Source organism: Momordica charantia, assembly GCF_013281855.1.
Source record: "Momordica charantia cultivar OHB3-1 chromosome 9 unlocalized genomic scaffold, Mcharantia_2.0 BLBB01000009.1, whole genome shotgun sequence".
Lineage (NCBI taxonomy): Eukaryota > Viridiplantae > Streptophyta > Magnoliopsida > Cucurbitales > Cucurbitaceae > Momordica > Momordica charantia.
In genome coordinates, this window is record NW_028275167.1 from 1844629 (window position 1) to 1861136 (window position 16508).

At 34.1% G+C, this 16508-nt stretch overlaps 3 protein-coding genes across 6 annotated transcripts; 2 read left to right on the plus strand and 1 right to left on the minus strand.

Moving 5' to 3' along the window:
- The first annotated feature begins 782 nt into the window (after nt 1-782).
- Nucleotides 783-4245, plus strand: LOC111021912 (protein indeterminate-domain 11). Its single transcript, XM_022299043.2, has 4 exons — nt 783-1354; nt 1488-1887; nt 2513-3006; nt 3615-4245. The coding sequence occupies exons 1-4, from the start codon at nt 1168-1170 to the stop codon at nt 4007-4009; spliced, it is 1476 nt and encodes a 491-aa protein (XP_022154735.1). The 5' UTR covers nt 783-1167; the 3' UTR covers nt 4010-4245.
- A 4301-nt stretch (nt 4246-8546) lies between these two features.
- On the minus strand, nt 8547-11140 carry LOC111013620 (uncharacterized). Of its 4 annotated transcripts, none has more exons than XM_022288125.2 (3): nt 10947-11140; nt 10240-10356; nt 8547-9014 (listed from the first exon to the last, which is right to left on the minus strand). In XM_022288125.2, exon 3 carries the CDS (start codon nt 9001-9003, stop codon nt 8803-8805), a length of 201 nt encoding a protein of 66 aa, XP_022143817.1. In that variant the 5' UTR covers nt 9004-9014; nt 10240-10356; nt 10947-11140; the 3' UTR covers nt 8547-8802. The 4 variants fall into 4 exon arrangements, with proteins under 4 accessions (XP_022143817.1, XP_022143800.1, XP_022143809.1 ...); XM_022288108.2 differs by having other exon boundaries at nt 10240-10359; XM_022288117.2 differs by having other exon boundaries at nt 10943-11140.
- A 3024-nt stretch (nt 11141-14164) lies between these two features.
- Nucleotides 14165-16292, plus strand: LBD22 (LOB domain-containing protein 22). The gene is made up of 3 exons (XM_088116952.1): nt 14165-14545; nt 14647-15065; nt 16109-16292. Exons 1-3 carry the CDS (start codon nt 14165-14167, stop codon nt 16236-16238), a joined length of 930 nt encoding a protein of 309 aa, XP_087973078.1. The 3' UTR covers nt 16239-16292.
- The last annotated feature ends 216 nt before the right edge of the window (nt 16293-16508 follow it).

The following is a 16508-nucleotide window of genomic DNA, read 5'->3' on the forward strand; positions in this document are numbered from 1 at the left end:
GTCGATACACAAATTTCGTTCATTTTGCTAGGCGATAGTGCTTCGAACTACGTCAATGAATAACAAGTAGTAGAAGTTATTAGAGGGAGTCCATGTAATGTGGGTACCATTTTCACACCGTTATAAACATATTTCAAATTCGTCGTCTCCAACCGTCATTAATTTTAAACAAACTCTTTGACATAATTAAGATTCATCATCCTAACAAAAATTATCATCACAACATGACTTTTGATAACGGATTACATACACTAAATTTTTTGCTTCTTATAGGAAACAAGATTCGACAAATTATGGAAAAAGAAAAGGACGATATAGCCAAGAAATAATTAAATGAAAGAAAAAAATAATAATGAATGAAGAATCAATGACATATATATTGGCTCAATTTCATGCAAACATATAATAATGATGATGAGTTTGATTTCTTGAAATATTCACAATACATAAATATTTTCAAAACATATACGATACTGTCTTCTTCAAATGTATGTTTTTTTTCCCCTTTTTTTTCTCTGTTTACTTTAGGGGAAGAGAAGGAAAAGGTGACAGTGATTAAACATTAGGGTAAGCAGAAAATTTTTGTCCAACTTTTTTCTTTCTTCTTTTTTTTTTTTAATACACACATAAACAAAAAATACTAATAATTAAAAGAAAGAAAAAGACCAGAGGAAAAGACAGAAAGTGCAACGTCAGAATTAGCCGTAGGGTTCCAATATTTGCCTCTTTTTTTTTTCTTTTTTTCTTTTGGGTATTTGAGAGTTTATCTTTTGGACTTGTGTTGGGATTTCATTACAGATTCTCTCTTCATTCTCATCCATATCTCTCTCTCTCTCTCTCTCTTCTCTCTATCTCTCAAGAATTTGAAGAACTGGGAGAGAAAAAAGTTTGCTGGAGAGAATACGGTTCCATCAGTTCTTTAGAATTCTGTCTCTTCTCTCTTAGAATGCTTGTTTCTTTTGAGCTTTCGAAAAAAACTAAAACTTGTCTCTTAGCTTCGAGCCAAATCCCATATTGAATCCAAGTTTTCTTTTTTTTTTTTCTTTTTTCTTTTGTCTTGAATTAGATCTTGGAAACTTTTGTTAATTACTTCCATTTCTTCTTCTTCTTCTTCTTATTATTATTGGTTTATTAGATCTGTTTGTCTCATGTGAAACCCTCAAAAAGATGATGATGAAAGGCAATTTCCTAGCCATGGATGAAAATTTGTCCAATTTGACATCTGCATCTGGTGAACCAACTCCCAGTGTTTCCTCAGCCAATAATAAAACCGACTTCCCCAATCAATACTTCGATCCTCAAGCTCACCCACCGCCTCCCCCGAAGAAGAAGCGCAACCTCCCGGGGAACCCCGGTAAGACTACACTTTTACCATCATTGCTGGGGAGTCAGCCAGCAGAGTTGTTTAAAGTTTATGTATTAGAATCAATTTAATATTTAGATGAAAGAAGTTGATGAGTTAGAGTAAATTTAATGTTTTTGAGCAGACCCAGATGCGGAGGTGATAGCGTTGTCGCCGAAGACGCTGATGGCGACGAACCGGTTCGTGTGCGAGATCTGCAACAAGGGGTTTCAGCGGGATCAGAACCTGCAGCTGCACCGGCGCGGGCACAATTTGCCGTGGAAGCTGAAGCAGAGGTCGAACAAAGAGGTGATAAGGAAGAAGGTGTATGTGTGCCCAGAAGGGAGCTGCGTGCACCACGACCCATCAAGGGCTCTTGGAGACCTCACAGGAATAAAAAAGCACTTCTGCAGAAAGCATGGGGAGAAGAAGTGGAAATGTGACAAGTGCTCTAAGAAATATGCAGTTCAATCTGATTGGAAAGCTCACTCCAAGATCTGTGGCACCAAGGAGTACAGATGTGACTGTGGAACCCTCTTTTCTAGGTAATCAAACTAAAACACTTTTTAAATTTAATTAATCACTCACTCCCATTATTATTATTATTATGCCATAATTGTTCACAAATAATCTGCATTTATGATCAATATATTATATCTTGGTTTTCTCTTCCTATGAATCTGTGTATCTGTAATTTGTCTTGCTTGTCTGATCTCCCCCCAAATAATAATAAATTTACATTCCCTTGTCAATATTCACATGTTGGTCGGGTTTTTTTATTTTTTATTTTTTTATTATCCATACCCGTACATATGCGAGGAGCTAGTCATACAAAGTTTTGAACTCAAGAGAGTCGGGTTGTGGGTTTCTATAGAAATAGACCAATAAAAACGTGCCACATCGGGGGAGAGAGGACGTGGAAAGCATGTGAGTGATGATTTTATGATTATATTGAGCTGAGAGAGAGAGAGCAAATTGTTTTACTTTTTTACAACCAAAATTTGGGTTGCTTGGTAGAAGCTAAAGTGAGAAATTATTGTTGGGTTGGCAGAAAGGATCAAAAAAGAGAATTTAAAAGTGTGTGTGTTTTTTGTTTTCTTACTGATCATATTTCTCTATTCTATGTTTGTCTTTTGCACTATTTGACATTTTTCTTTTTCTTTTTTGCAGGAGAGATAGTTTCATTACTCACAGAGCCTTTTGTGATGCATTAGCAGATGAAAGTGCAAGATCAGCCATGGCCTTAAACCCTCTCCTCTCTTCCTACAATAACAATATCAATCCACAAGACCACCCCATTTCAAACAATATATTCTCGCTCAAAACCGACCTTAATAACAATAATAATAATAATAATATTATGAGTGCGGGCGAAATAATCCCACCATGGCTGCACCCGAGCGCTGATCAAGACCAGGCTCAGGCTCGAACTGTAAACCCTAATCCTAACCTTAACCCGAGCCATAACCCTAGCCATGGGCACGGGGGTGGAGTGAGTGTTGGTGTTGGCTATGGGCAGTCGAATTCAAGTGTGTCATCTCCACACATCTCAGCCACAGCACTGCTGCAGAAGGCAGCCCAAATGGGTGCCACCATGAGTAGTACCACTACCACGAGTGGCTCTATCCCTCGGCCCCACAACCTCCTTCACGTGTCTACTACAGGTACCCATTTTCTTTTCTTTCTTCTTTTTGACGCCCCTCTCGTAATCTATTGCAGTAAATTTAATCTTTTATACATATTTTTAATATTCTTTCGTATTATTAGAAACTCTTCCCTTTGATATATACACCATGTTAAATCACTGCTAAGTAGAAGAACCTTTTTTATTGCTCATTCACTTGTGGGTTCGGTAGAAATTAATATGTTAACCTACTAAATTCAAAAGTTTAAACCCAACAAGTGACAAAATGACAGTTCTTTTTTTTTAAGATACCGGAAAATGATAGAGATATCGTAGTTAAAAAAAAGATTGACTTTGAGGAGGCTAAAATTTTTAGAGAATCCAAAAAAAAGTCGGTTGTTCATTTCCAGTACTCATATAGACCAAACTATCGAATAACCCACAGCATTGCACCAGATAATATTACGACACCTATTCAAAGGAGGGGGATAAAACTTCTCGAAGGAAAGAAACAAAAGAAAATTTAACATGTTACATATGAAAGCAAGAATAACAAAGTTTTAGCGGCGGAAAATGAAGTATTATTGTCATAGGGTTAGAAAAAGTAGGATGAATTTCATATAATGTTTGTTTTCGGAAATGTTACAGGTAATTATGGGGAGATAAATTTAAGGTCACGTGAAGGTGAAATGGGGAGAGGAGGAGGGGCCGTCAGTTGTAGTAGTAGTAGTTGTACTGAGTATGGGAATAAAGCTGTTTCTGCTTCTGCTTCTGCTTCTGCTTCTGCGCCCACATTTCTTCAACACATGATAAATTCTGCTTCTGCTTCTGCTTCTGCTTCTGTTTTCCTCCAAGATTCTCCCTTCCACGACGCCGCCGCCTTCGCCTCCGCAGCCGGTGGCGGCAGAAGTGAGGGCTTGACCAGAGATTTCTTGGGCCTTCGCCCTCTTTCCCATGGCGATATTCTAACCATTGCTGGTTTTGGAAACTGCATTCTCCCCACTACTCACCACAGTCAGATCCACAAGCCATGGCAGGGTTAGTTTCGTAAATCAACTCCCTTTTTTTTTCTTTTTTCTTTTTTTTTGGGTTTTTCTTTAAGTGATCTTCTCGAAGGAGGGAATGGAGAGATGTGTATTATTTCTCTCCTTTATATGATGAACAACATTATAATTATCATTATTTTTATTTTTATTATTTCTCCAGCTGTTACGTTCCACCTCAAACTTAATTTCTGGATTTTTTTTAATAATAATTTGTAAGCTTAATTTTGTACTGAGCAGTGGATTACTTTTGTTTTTTTTATATGAGATTATTAATTATATACAATAATGTGTGGTTGATGCTGATATATATGCTATAATATAACGGATCATATATTCTTCCTTTTTCTTTTTCTTTTTTTTTAATTGTAAATTTAGTTTTTATATCTTCATCTAAGATTATAGGATATGGAAACCTTTATTTGTGCTATATAAAACAATTTTTTCTAGATGATAATTTTACCCTGAGTAATTGAGAGCTATTTATCCTATTTTCTTTGGTTTTTTAAGAAGAAAATAAAAATAGCACAAAAAAATATGTATTCATATATGTAGTATTAAGTTTTAAATTTAAAAAAAATGACACAAATTACAAACTAATTAGATAATTATATAAGAGCAACCCTAATTCACTTTTGCGACATTAAAAAAATGTGTAAATAAAATTTATTTTACCATTTAGTATAATTTTCCTTTTTTTTCCTGGTGGTAGCCTACTTAATTACCGGTAAAGCACCTAAGTTTTATCCCATTTTTAAAAGAATACGACTCATTCACAATTCTTTTCTTTTTAGATTTATTTATTTTTAGAAATAATTTTGGATTCTTAGTCGATTTTTTTTTTCTTTTATGAAAAGTTAGTCAACAAAATTATTAAACTTTGTTAGAGTTCGAAAAATTAAGTGGATTATGAAGCATGAATGAAACAGTAAACAAGATTGGGTTTTGTATACCAATTACCGTCGAATTACGCTCGCTTTGACACCTCTCTAATCTACTATGTTATAACCATTGCAACACATAAATTAACTTAATTTGTGAATGGTAGCGGTTTAGCTAATCATAAGTTAAGTTTTGTGTACTCAAGATTAGAATATTGAATTACGTCTATCCTTTATTATAGTTTTTTTTAATACAATAAATTGGAGTACGAGAGTTCAAACCTCCAACTTTGAATGGATAGATATTAACATTCGCTGAGCTATGTTCATGTTGGTCTCCATTATGGCTCGTTAATCTCTCATAATCAAGTCGTAATTATATATCTTGTCGGTCGTCATTTCAAGTTATATGCTTGGCTAGCCGTTGTCAAATTAGCTTTCACAAACAAAAAAAAAATTGATATTATGAAAAATATTGTCTTACACAATCTAAATACAGAATTATGTAAATTTAAACTCTCCATAGTATCAATCTATGCAAATCTAAGCTTTTCAAATGCAGTGAATTAAATAACCCATTTCTTAACAATATACCCGGAAACATTATAATATATATATTTATATATATATATATATATATATATATACACACAACTTTGAAGAGATTTTAGGAGAAAAAAGATTGATCAAAATTAAAATTTTTATTGTTGAGAAAAAAGATATGGGTGAAGACATTTCAACGACTTAAGTAAGAAACAATGCAAAAAATACTGAATATAGCCATCGATGGATAATGCGTAAATAAATTATAATAACATTTTAGTAACTTCTTCATTAGGTGGGATTACACATTAAATTGATTACTAATTATCATTTATTTAAACTAAAGTGTTATTTTACATTAATTATATTTTTAATCATAGAAAAATTTAAGGTCTTTTTTTTTCTGTCGTCCTTGTGCAAGGAGTCATATACATTCGTTATATTTCTTACCGGGGCAATAATACTTCTTTTAGTTATATATATATCATGTGTGAAATATTTTAATATATTGTTGTTTGCATAAAGATTTTGAAAAATGTGTGAGAAATCTCAAGATATTCATCTTATGAAAATATTGGAAGATATATGAATGCAATTTAGTTGAAATTTTGAGGAAAAAGCATCATAAGAATTCATAGAAACTATTTAAATTGAATATATTATTATTCTTCTTTTATTTCCTAACTAATAAATTTTATTTATTTTTTGTGTACAACATGCAGAGAGGTAGATTAGGTTTCAAATTTACGACATTTTGGTTAGAGAGGATCAAATTGGCTATTTTATTGATAGTTTTATAAGACAGCTTATATATATTTAAATGACACAGTAATTCATTCAAAAAGTAGGTGAGAAACATAGAGATGCTCATTAGACATTTCAGTTTAGAGAAATCGTAGAAATGTCATAATTAGAAAAGAAGCCACCAGAAGAAACGACGGATTTTATATCATCTCAGACCACATGATACATTAAATATGGCATATGAAAATGGAAATTTTCCTCCAATTATATGCCCGTGAGGGAGAGAGAGATTGCTTGTTTTATGATTTGCTTGAGGTGAAAGTAAGTTTTTATTTTTTTAATTAATTAAAAAAAAAGTGGATCCTTAAGTCTTAGTTTTAGGTTGTAAAAAGGAGAGCTAGAGAACAATTCTGTGTTTAGCAATAATGCACATTTTACACCATATATTCACTTTCTTTTCTTTTGTTTTTATAAAAATAACAACAATGCAAATTTAAGATTAGTATTCAAATCTTTTAACCTTTGGAAGATATTAGGGTCTCGTTTAGTAACGTTAACGTTTCTTATTTCTAGTTTCTAATTTTTGAGAAACATATATATTTGATAAGCCATATGGTCTCTCCATTCTCTCATTTTTACGAAATGTTTTCAAAATTGTGTAGAAATTTTAGAAGCAATGAAATTAAGTTTGTTGTTTCTTATTTTCATTTCCATTTCCCTTTTTTTTTTTCAAAATATTATTTTATCATTATTGAATTATAAAATCATAAATATAGCATTAAAACTTTTAATCTAAAACTTTAGAGGATGAGTAACAATATATTTTTTTTAATAAAAAAAGAAGGTTAAAAAACACATTTGGTCCCTGAAGTTTTATTAAAATAATAATTTAGTCCATGAACTTTCAATAGTAACGATTTGATCCCTGTACTTTTAAATTGGTAACCAAAATTGGTTAGATTTAACGGAAGTATGACGTGGTTTATCCATGTGTGCAAATTAAATGGCCAAGTGTGCAGATTGGTTCAATCTCGGGTCGGTTCAACATTGGACCGGTTTAAGACTCTAAAAAATAATGAAAAATAAAATAATTGTCTTTCATTTCACGACTTCCTCTGTTCTCCAACACCATCTCTGGCATCTTCGGGACTAAATCGGGACTAATTTGTGACCAATTTAAAAGTACAGGGACCAAATCATTACTATTGAAAGTTCAGGGACTAAATCGTTATTTTAGTTAAAGTTCAGGGATCAAATGTGTTTTTTAACCAAAAAAGAAAGGAACAAGAAATAGTTATCAAATGCATTTTTGTTTTTATTTACTAAAAAAACGTGAAACAAAAAACAATAAAGACCCATCTCTTAATAAAATGTTTAATGGCTTCAACTTAGTCACCTAAGAATACAAATATTGACAAATTAATTTTTTTTTTTTTTTGAATAGCTGACAAATTTAAGTTAAAAGACTTAAAATGATTGTTTCTAGTATTTGTATTAATATTTATATTATATAAATATTTTTAAAGTATTCTATGACGTTTTGAAGGAAAAAGAAGTCAAACTTTTCTTCAATATTAAGAAAATTTTTAATTTACGAGACAACCGCAATATTTAATGGGAAAAAACACATGAAAATTACTAATTTCTAAGATTGGTAACGAGTTTATATCCCTCCTGCCTCAATTAAAAAGAATAAGAATATAAATGGATGCTATTCCTTCTACCTCAATTAAAAAGAATAAGAATATACATGCCTCTCTCTCTGTTAGAAATTAGGATTCACAAATCACAAATCAACAATTCACATGTCTGTCTCTATCCACTTTCTCTCTCTGACCTTGAAAACAATGCCTCTCTCTCTCATCCCAGAAAAAGTAATTTTCTCTCAGATTGACAGTAACAAATAGAATGATGAAAATGGGCTGGGCTGGGCTGAGCTGGCCCAACATTGCACACCTCCCAAACCCAAATGTCTTGTCCTTCCTTGATGCTTTGTCCCCTCCCCTGTCTTTTCTTTTCTGTTCACTGTCTCCCATATTCATTTTTCCTTTTATAAATATTTCTTAGCCAAAAGCTGCTGTTTTGGGCATGTTTGTTTGTTCTTTGCATTTTCAATGGTACCCAAGAAAAAAAGACCAGTTGACTTCAATTCAATCATTCTCCCCCTTGCCTTTATGTTAATCATTTTGCCTTTTCTCTTTGATTCTCACCCACCTGCTCCTCTCTCTTCAATTCAAAGTCTCAAGCCAAGAAAAATCCATTCATAATCATCATCATTCTCTACAAACTTTTCCTTTCCCTCACTTTCTCAGCAACCAAACAGCCTCCCTTCCCCTCCAAAAAGCAAAACATCACATGTCACAAGTCACTTTATCAACCAAATGTAGAAACAGTTAAACAGAGATAGTTTGAAAATGTTACATTTATAATAATCGACCCGCAGACTAAATAACCTCGGCCAGCTCTTATTATTTCAGCACCATGGCTGTGGCTGAAGCCTCAAGGGTGGGGGGTTTATACATTATCTTTCCCTACCAAAATTACAAAGAAAAGAAGCCAAAATGTCCCCAACATTGTGGGGTATTTGTTTGTGTGAGTTACAGACAGGTTTAAGAAACTGGCGGCTCATTTAGGAGGGTGTTTAGAATCATCCTTCTGGTCTTGTTTAGATCCTGCCAAAGCTGCAGTTGCTGCTGCTGTCATGGCGGCTGTGGCTGCTCCTAACTTTGCACCACCTGCAGCTTTCATGGCGCCGGCAATTTTAGCAAATGCTGCAATTCCTCCAACAAGTACCGCTCTCAAGGCAACAGTTGGTTTTACTTCCATGTTTGTGATATCTGCAATTTGTACGGTTGCAATCTTAGAGAGGGCAATGCTGAATTACATAGTACTGTTTGCATTCAAGTGATGTAAAATAGTTTCCGAGTTTTAAAAGTAATCAATGAATGTTCTGCACAGTTACAATTTTTCTTGTGTATAAAATCTCTCTTTGAAAATTCAACAACAAACGAGACGTAAATATGTCCCAACAAAGAGCTCAACTTCAATCCAAGGTTACACACTCCTGTATTTTACCTTGGTTATTATAATTGGGGTAGTGGGGCTCCTCTCCTTGCATTATACATTTATACTACTCATCGCCCATCTACCTCTAAGCATTTGCCCGTCCCAAAGGCAACTCTTTTTAAAGACGACAAGGATTTTAAATAATTAAGTTTGCAATCAACGGGATTCGGACTCCCCTTTGAACTATCTCAAAACATGACGAAATGTTGGCAAGACTAGTTCACCTGGGTGAATCCCTCTTGTAAGTGGATACAAGTTTAGGAGTTCAAATATAAGTCTAGAAATGTTGTCAATCACATTTTCACGTGTTAATCCTCTTCTTCCTTCCTCTCCCATTCTGGTTCTTTCACTCTTCTTCTCGCAAATCAGTTTTCACATGTTCAAACTTTGAACTAATTTCCCTCTCCTGAACATGTCACAAGCTAATAGCGATGATAAGACTACAAGAATGACTTTCTTCATTCTCTAAAAACATGATGAGAATGTTGTTTGCTCTCTAAAATGTGGAAAAGACATGCCCGGTGACAGTTGCTGAGCAATTTTTGGATATCAAATGGACCTCTCCACGAGGTAATTTTAATATGGTTGATTTCCATTCTTCTGCAATCAGTTTCACTACAACACCTGCTCCTCTAGCTAATTGCCCCCTTCCCAAGTGTGATTTCTATGTTATGTATGGTTGTGCTTAAGGGCATATCGGTTGGAGTAGATTCTTCTTTTTATCAATCAAAACTCCTTCCCAAACTGACACTCGGGTATCAAGAATGCCTAAATCATCGTGCTTCCATTGCTTAAAATGCAAAAAGAGGAAAAATATAAATTTCATACTCCAAATTATTGATTTACCCTTTTCATGGACTAAAATGCAAGTATACAGTATTAAAGAAGCCCGGCCCATTAAGTATTTGTTAATAGAACACTGAAAGGAAAATATAAATTTCATACTCCAATCTTAAAACAAAAAGAGGAAAGAGCGAGAAAAGGGAGAAGAAGTACCAAATAGAAAAACCGTCAGTTTTCTGTCAAAGACTTGGCTTGCAGCAGATGGTCTCCTAAAAATCCGACTTCTGAAGACTTTTACGCACAACGGCTCTCTTTATCTTATAAGCCAGCCTTCTACGTATAAATTTAAAAAAACCAATGGTGAGAACATGAGAGAAAATCCGCTCCAAGTATAACACAATCCAACCCAAAAATTTCAATCACAAAAAGGGAAAAAAGAAAAAAGAAAGAACCATTTGAATAACTGAAAGGGTGAAAACTGACATCTTTTTCTTAAGAAAAATATTAATTTTTACTCCTCCTTTGCCAAGGTGTCTGTCTCAATTTCTTACACTCCAATTTTATTAGATTGTACCCTAGATACGTGATGCAATCTTTACAAGTGTTTAGTGGGTGAATAAGCAAAAAATTGATCCAAGGGTAAAAATTGCCATACTTGTCTAAAAACTAGGGCTCAATTGAATGAAATTGAAAGTTCAAGGTGAAAATTGATACATTTGCCAGGGGTAAAATCCAATCCAAACACAGAGGCAAGGCAATACCCAAGTAAGAATTTCTAATCCCTTTCTCCGCTTGCTTATTCATTCATACAGCCGTATTCAGATGAACAATTACGAAAACAGACCAGAAACAGAACTGCTAGAAGTCGATTAAGCAGGTTATAAAAGAAAGTAGATCTGAAATTGGGGGAACATACTCACAAATGTAGTGTTGATCCGCGGAGCGAAGGTGATTTGAGAGCAAGAACAGGGGAGGAGTATGTAGAAAGAGAGAAAAATGAAGAGAAATTATAGAGTTGAAAAGAGAGAAGAAATGGAGGAGAAGCTGAAGCTGAGCCTGAGAGCGAATATGGGGAAGCCCGATTGCCTCGGAGAAGAAACCACACCTAAAAATGGTAACCAAATTTAAAAAAAAAAAACAAATTAAATAAACAAAATAATAATTTGGGTTCACCCTTTTTCTTTTCCATTCAATTTTTCATTCGTGTAATTTTAATTTATGTGTTTTCGTTCATTTTAGTGAATATATTTTCAAAAGAATAATAGTTTTAGTCTTTATTTACTTTTTTTTTTAATCTCATTTTTCAATATGACACTCCACTCAATATATTTCGTATAATGTAGTTTGTATTAAAAGGTTTCTATTATGTACAGAAGTTGCAAAAATTTTTGTAAATAATAAAAAAAATAGTCACTTTTTTGAAAGTTCAAGGATTAAAACGAACGTTTTGAAAGTATAGAGATTAAATTGAACAAAGTTGATAGTAAAAAATCAAAATAGACATTTACGAATCAAGTACAAGGATAAAAATTAATATTTTAATCATTGTAACTATAGTCATATGGGTTTTATTCACACTATGTTGTGTATAAATAGGGAAATAGTCATCAACCTAAATATAATTTAATTATCCTCCCCCATTGAAATGTCAGAAGTTCAAATTATTCCATCTTTATGCATTTAATTATGATTTGTACATTTAATATAGGAAAAAGGATTGAATTGTATAAAATTTACACTTTTGTCATGAAACAACCCGGTACACATCACCTAATATATCCTTTTGTATCTCACCTCAATATTAATTAATTTTTAAAATCTAAAATTGGTTACTCGGTACTTTTAAATCCCTTCAACTTTGCATAATTAGACATTCCAAAATAAAAAATTTGAAAACCTCATTCCTTCGACTTTTCTTCTTCTTCTGTCGTTCTGTTTCCGTCCATTCCTTCGTCTCCGACTACCGTCTGCGTTCCTTCGTCTTCATTATTCTTCGTCGTCGGAACAATCCATCTAGCTTCTCCTTCGTCTTTGGTCGTCCGTCCATTGTTTCCGTCTGTTTATCCCGAAGTTTCTTTTTTGACGCCAGTCACCCGTCGACCATTCGAGCCCTTCGTTTATTCCGACCATAGTCTAGTCGCCGACGGGAAGGTTTGTAGGTTATTTTCTTTGTTTGTTAATTGTAGAGGGATATAGTTGTATGTACTTTATAGCCAAATATATGTTATATCTCCATATAAGTGTATGTTATAATGGCTATAGTCTATATCGCCATTGTAAGTGTGCTTAAGTTTATAGTCGGATATAGTTTATATTTCCATATAACTGAAAAGGTAGCTGGATATAGTTTATATATATATATATACATACATATTTCCATATAAGTGTATGTTATAATGGTTATATTATTGAAATTTGGTCAAAATTCGTAACAAAATAAAAAAAATATTTGTAATAAATTTCATTATTTAGTAGAATATATTAAGGAGTAAATTTGGGGATTATGATAATAATTAAATATTTTGTAATAAATTTCATTCTTTAGTAGAATATATTGAAGAGTAAATTAGGAGATTACGAGAATAATTGATTTAGGTCCCATAATAATTTAATGTTTACAGAATTAAATTTGAAATATTAATCTTTTACATTCAAATAAAAGACGAATCATAATAAATATAAATGCTATAAATAAGGACAAATTTGGTATTTAAAAATAAGTTTTAAATCGAGAAATCTAAAACTGTAAAATTTGTAAACATTCTACATTTGTGAAAATAAGTTTCCAAAATAGCTTATGTAGACATTATCTCTATAACCAATTTCAAATAAAGTTGGATTATGAGATTACTATAATGTTGTTTTTTTAGATGAGATGCTTATTCAATTAAGTTGATTTCATTCTTTAGTCTTTTTTTTTTTTTTGAAAATCCATTCTTTACTACTTTAATACTTAAAAAGCTTCCTAGTCTCATCTCATGATACTTAACTTTTGTGGTTCAAAAACAATATTTGGTAAATAAATATGGAGTAAGAAAGTTTTAACCAAACCCAGCGGGGAAATACTTGCCTATTTAATTCTAAACTAATTTCTGATGTAGTTTGGTTGTATTGATTTGTTTTCGTTGCATTTAATACACAATCCGATTCTACTATTATTATTTTTAAATCACATTTTAAAATGTTAAAGCGAGCATAATTCAGTGGTAATTGGCATATAACTCCAACAAAGAAGTTTCAAAGCAATTGAATTCTCAATCGTGTATATATATACAACCCTAATTTTGAAACACACAAACAAATCTACTTAAATTTTCTCAATTCCTTATTCAATTCTCTCAATACAAAGAGCAAAGAAATCAGTTGCTCCCATCTCTTCTAAATTTTATGAATTGAAAAAAAGAAGACTCGTAAGTTAAAAACATAAATCAAAACAAATCGTTCACATAAATAACCCTAATTTTGACCCACAAACAAACCATATCACCAAATCCCCAAGTTAAAATTTTATCAATCACATGATATATCTTGACACACACATATATATATATAACTTAGAACATAAAACTTTGCTTCTATAAAAATTTCCTATTCCCACCTCACCAAATTGAAGCTTATTATAGGCTACAATAATATAATAGTACAAATCAAAGCTACAAAAAAATCTCAACAACGTCACCCTTCAATGTACATAACTCTCCAAGCTTAAAGGCATAGTTGAGTTATATTCATAAAGCCAAGAAAAAGAGAAGGAAAAGATGATCGAATTGATCAAAGAAAACAGACCGAACCGAACCGAATCGAATCATATGATAATTAAAGAATTAATCGAACTGAAAAGGGGTTTTGATAAAATTTGGGTCGGTTGAAATTGGGGTTAAATTCCCACATATATCGTTCCCCATTCAACAGAAATCGGTTAAGATCTGTGTGTCGTCTCTCTCCCCATAATATCCATCCATTTGCATTTTGGTGTGGCCTCTGAATTCTCCCGGCCCTTCCCCAAAAGCTCAGAAAATAAGGCAACAAAATCAACACCAGAGAACAAAATCCGGTGCCCATCCCCATCCCCGCCGCACCCGCACCCGCACCCGCAGCCGCTCTCTCCAAAAAAAAGGGCCTTTTTTTTTAATGATCAATGAGCAGCAGCAGCACCCACCACCACAGCAGATCCCACCCGCCGCCGTCCTCCGCCACCACCCAGGCCTGCGCCGCCTGCAAATACCAGCGCCGGAAGTGCGCCCCGGACTGCATTCTTGCCCCATACTTCCCCCACGACCGGCAGCGCCAATTCTTGAACGCCCACAAGCTCTTCGGCGTCAGCAACATCACCAAGATCATCAAGAACCTCGACCCCTTCGAGAAGGAAGAGGCCATGCGTACCATCATCTTCCAGTCCGACGTCCGCTCCCTCGACCCCGTCGGCGGCTGCTACCGCATCATCCGCGACCTCCAGCGTCAGATAGAGTATAGCAAGGCCGAGCTCGACATCGTCCTCCACCAACTCGCCATCTGCAAGGTCAACACTCAACATTTCTATATATCCATGAATTGATACCAAAACTAATATATTCTAATCAAGTCGTCATTTTTAACATTGGTATTGGCATTGACATGCAGCAAGCTGCGGCCGTGCAGCGGCATGAGGCGGTGGCGTTCAATGGGGAGATGGTGCTGTTGGATCCGGATCCGTTGAACGGGTACGGGGAGCCACAGCAGCAGCCACCGCCACCGCAGCACCAGTTTCTGCAGCCGTATGAGGTGGAGGTGGAGGCGGAGGCGTTTGCGGGGCAATTTGGGAGTAATAACGATGATAATAATTTTAGAGAGAGTTTGGATGGAGAAGTAGAAGTTGAAGTGTGGGGAATGCAGGATTCTCTTTCTTCCTCTTCTTTGCATATCAAACAGGGCGGCGCCGGCGCCGGCGCCCCTCTTAACGATTTTGATGATATCAAACTTCACACGGATCACCATGATCATCATCAGCATCATCAACATCTTAAGTTTCACCCTCATCATCATGACCTACTTCATCACAGGTCACTATTAAATTTAATGCCTTTTCTTTTATATGTCTTTCAATTATCATTCAAGTTTGTGAATCTCCATAGTTTTTGTATACATGTCGACAAAGTTTGGTCATTTTATTCAAGATTTCACATACATATTTATACTTATGCATTACAATGGGGGAGAAAATCGATTAAGAAATTATCCATGACATACGAATCTCTGTCCCAATATTAGTAACGTACGGGAGAAGGTCTGGGATGGGAATTTCGAGGCCAAAAAACCAGGCAAAAATTCTATCTTTTTCAAAAATTGAATAGTATTGTACCTCATTTTGTGTGGAATAAGTTTTAAGCTTATTTAGAGGGCCTCTATTAGACAACAACCTAAAATGATTTAGGGAATGGGACATTCCAACTTTCTATCCAATATTCTAATTTCAAAATCATGGGTCATGTCTTTTGTAGTATAACTCTGTGGAATTGTTTCATACTTCATTTTGGAAAGAAAAATATTTAGATATTGATTCTTGTCATTGATTCCTCTTAGATATTTTTAAACTATGAGAGAAATGCAAAAATATTTTTGTTTAGATAATGAAATGTCAAATTTTCAATGGGTCAAAACAATAATTATTTTCCGTTTAGAAAGATGAGTCATCAAAGGCAAATGAATTGGGAAAAAAATACAAATGTTGATGATTTAAAAAAAAAAAGATTTGGAAGGGTTTCAAAGTTTTATGGTTTGAGAAAAAAATGCAAATGGTTAACCATAGTTGGCGCCAACCTACCTTTTAAAATTATATTGTATATTTTCTCCCTAAAAACTTGTAGAAGAGTCCTACGCCTGGCCCAAAAAGATAAACCACTAAAGCCTCTAATTTCTTAAATGGGCTAGGCTAGCCCAGTCTATTGCTAAGCAAAATGGGCCAAGGCCCAGGCCATTTCAAACTACCAAGATATTTCTTCTAACTTTCGAACCTTGGGAAGGAAAAGGATGGCTAGCAGTAGCACTAATTAATTACTTTAAATGTTTTTTACTTTTGTGTATGACTAAAATTTGAACTGTGCAGTGAAGAAGCTATGCTGAAGATGGACAATGTGATGTTGAAAGAAGACTCTGACCCAATACAACAGGCTCAAGAGCAAGACCTTAAAGGTGCAGTAGACACTTTATTTACCTTCTCAAATTCTGATACTTAGCTTCTACAACTTCAACTCAACATTAGTTCTCTGCTTTTTTAGTCCATAAATACCCTTTGGAGAAGAAAAAGGTGTCACTTGTCAGTCACTTATTATGAAGGAGAAGGGGGCTAAAACAGTCAATAAAATTTTTCACCCTTCTCCAGTTTATAACCTTCTTCCATCATTCGTTCTTTTTGTAAGAATACAACATTAGTATACCAATTCATTAATCTTTCAAACTCACAGGAAATCACAACATCTTTCTTTGTTGACTTATGCCTCCATTTT

Excerpts from the sequence above, each read along its gene's own strand:
- LOC111021912 (XM_022299043.2), top strand. The coding sequence starts at position 1,168 with ATGATGATGAAAGGCAATTTCCTAGCCATGGATGAAAATTTGTCCAAT. Across the intron at positions 1,888-2,512 it reads TGTGGAACCCTCTTTTCTAG|GAGAGATAGTTTCATTACTC; the intron begins GTAATCAAACTA and ends TCTTTTTTGCAG. Across the intron at positions 3,007-3,614 it reads CCTTCACGTGTCTACTACAG|GTAATTATGGGGAGATAAAT; the intron begins GTACCCATTTTC and ends GAAATGTTACAG.
- LOC111013620 (XM_022288125.2), bottom strand. The coding sequence starts at position 9,003 with ATGGAAGTAAAACCAACTGTTGCCTTGAGAGCGGTACTTGTTGGAGGA.
- LBD22 (XM_088116952.1), top strand. The coding sequence starts at position 14,165 with ATGAGCAGCAGCAGCACCCACCACCACAGCAGATCCCACCCGCCGCCG. Across the intron at positions 14,546-14,646 it reads ACCAACTCGCCATCTGCAAG|CAAGCTGCGGCCGTGCAGCG; the intron begins GTCAACACTCAA and ends ATTGACATGCAG. Across the intron at positions 15,066-16,108 it reads CATGACCTACTTCATCACAG|TGAAGAAGCTATGCTGAAGA; the intron begins GTCACTATTAAA and ends TGAACTGTGCAG.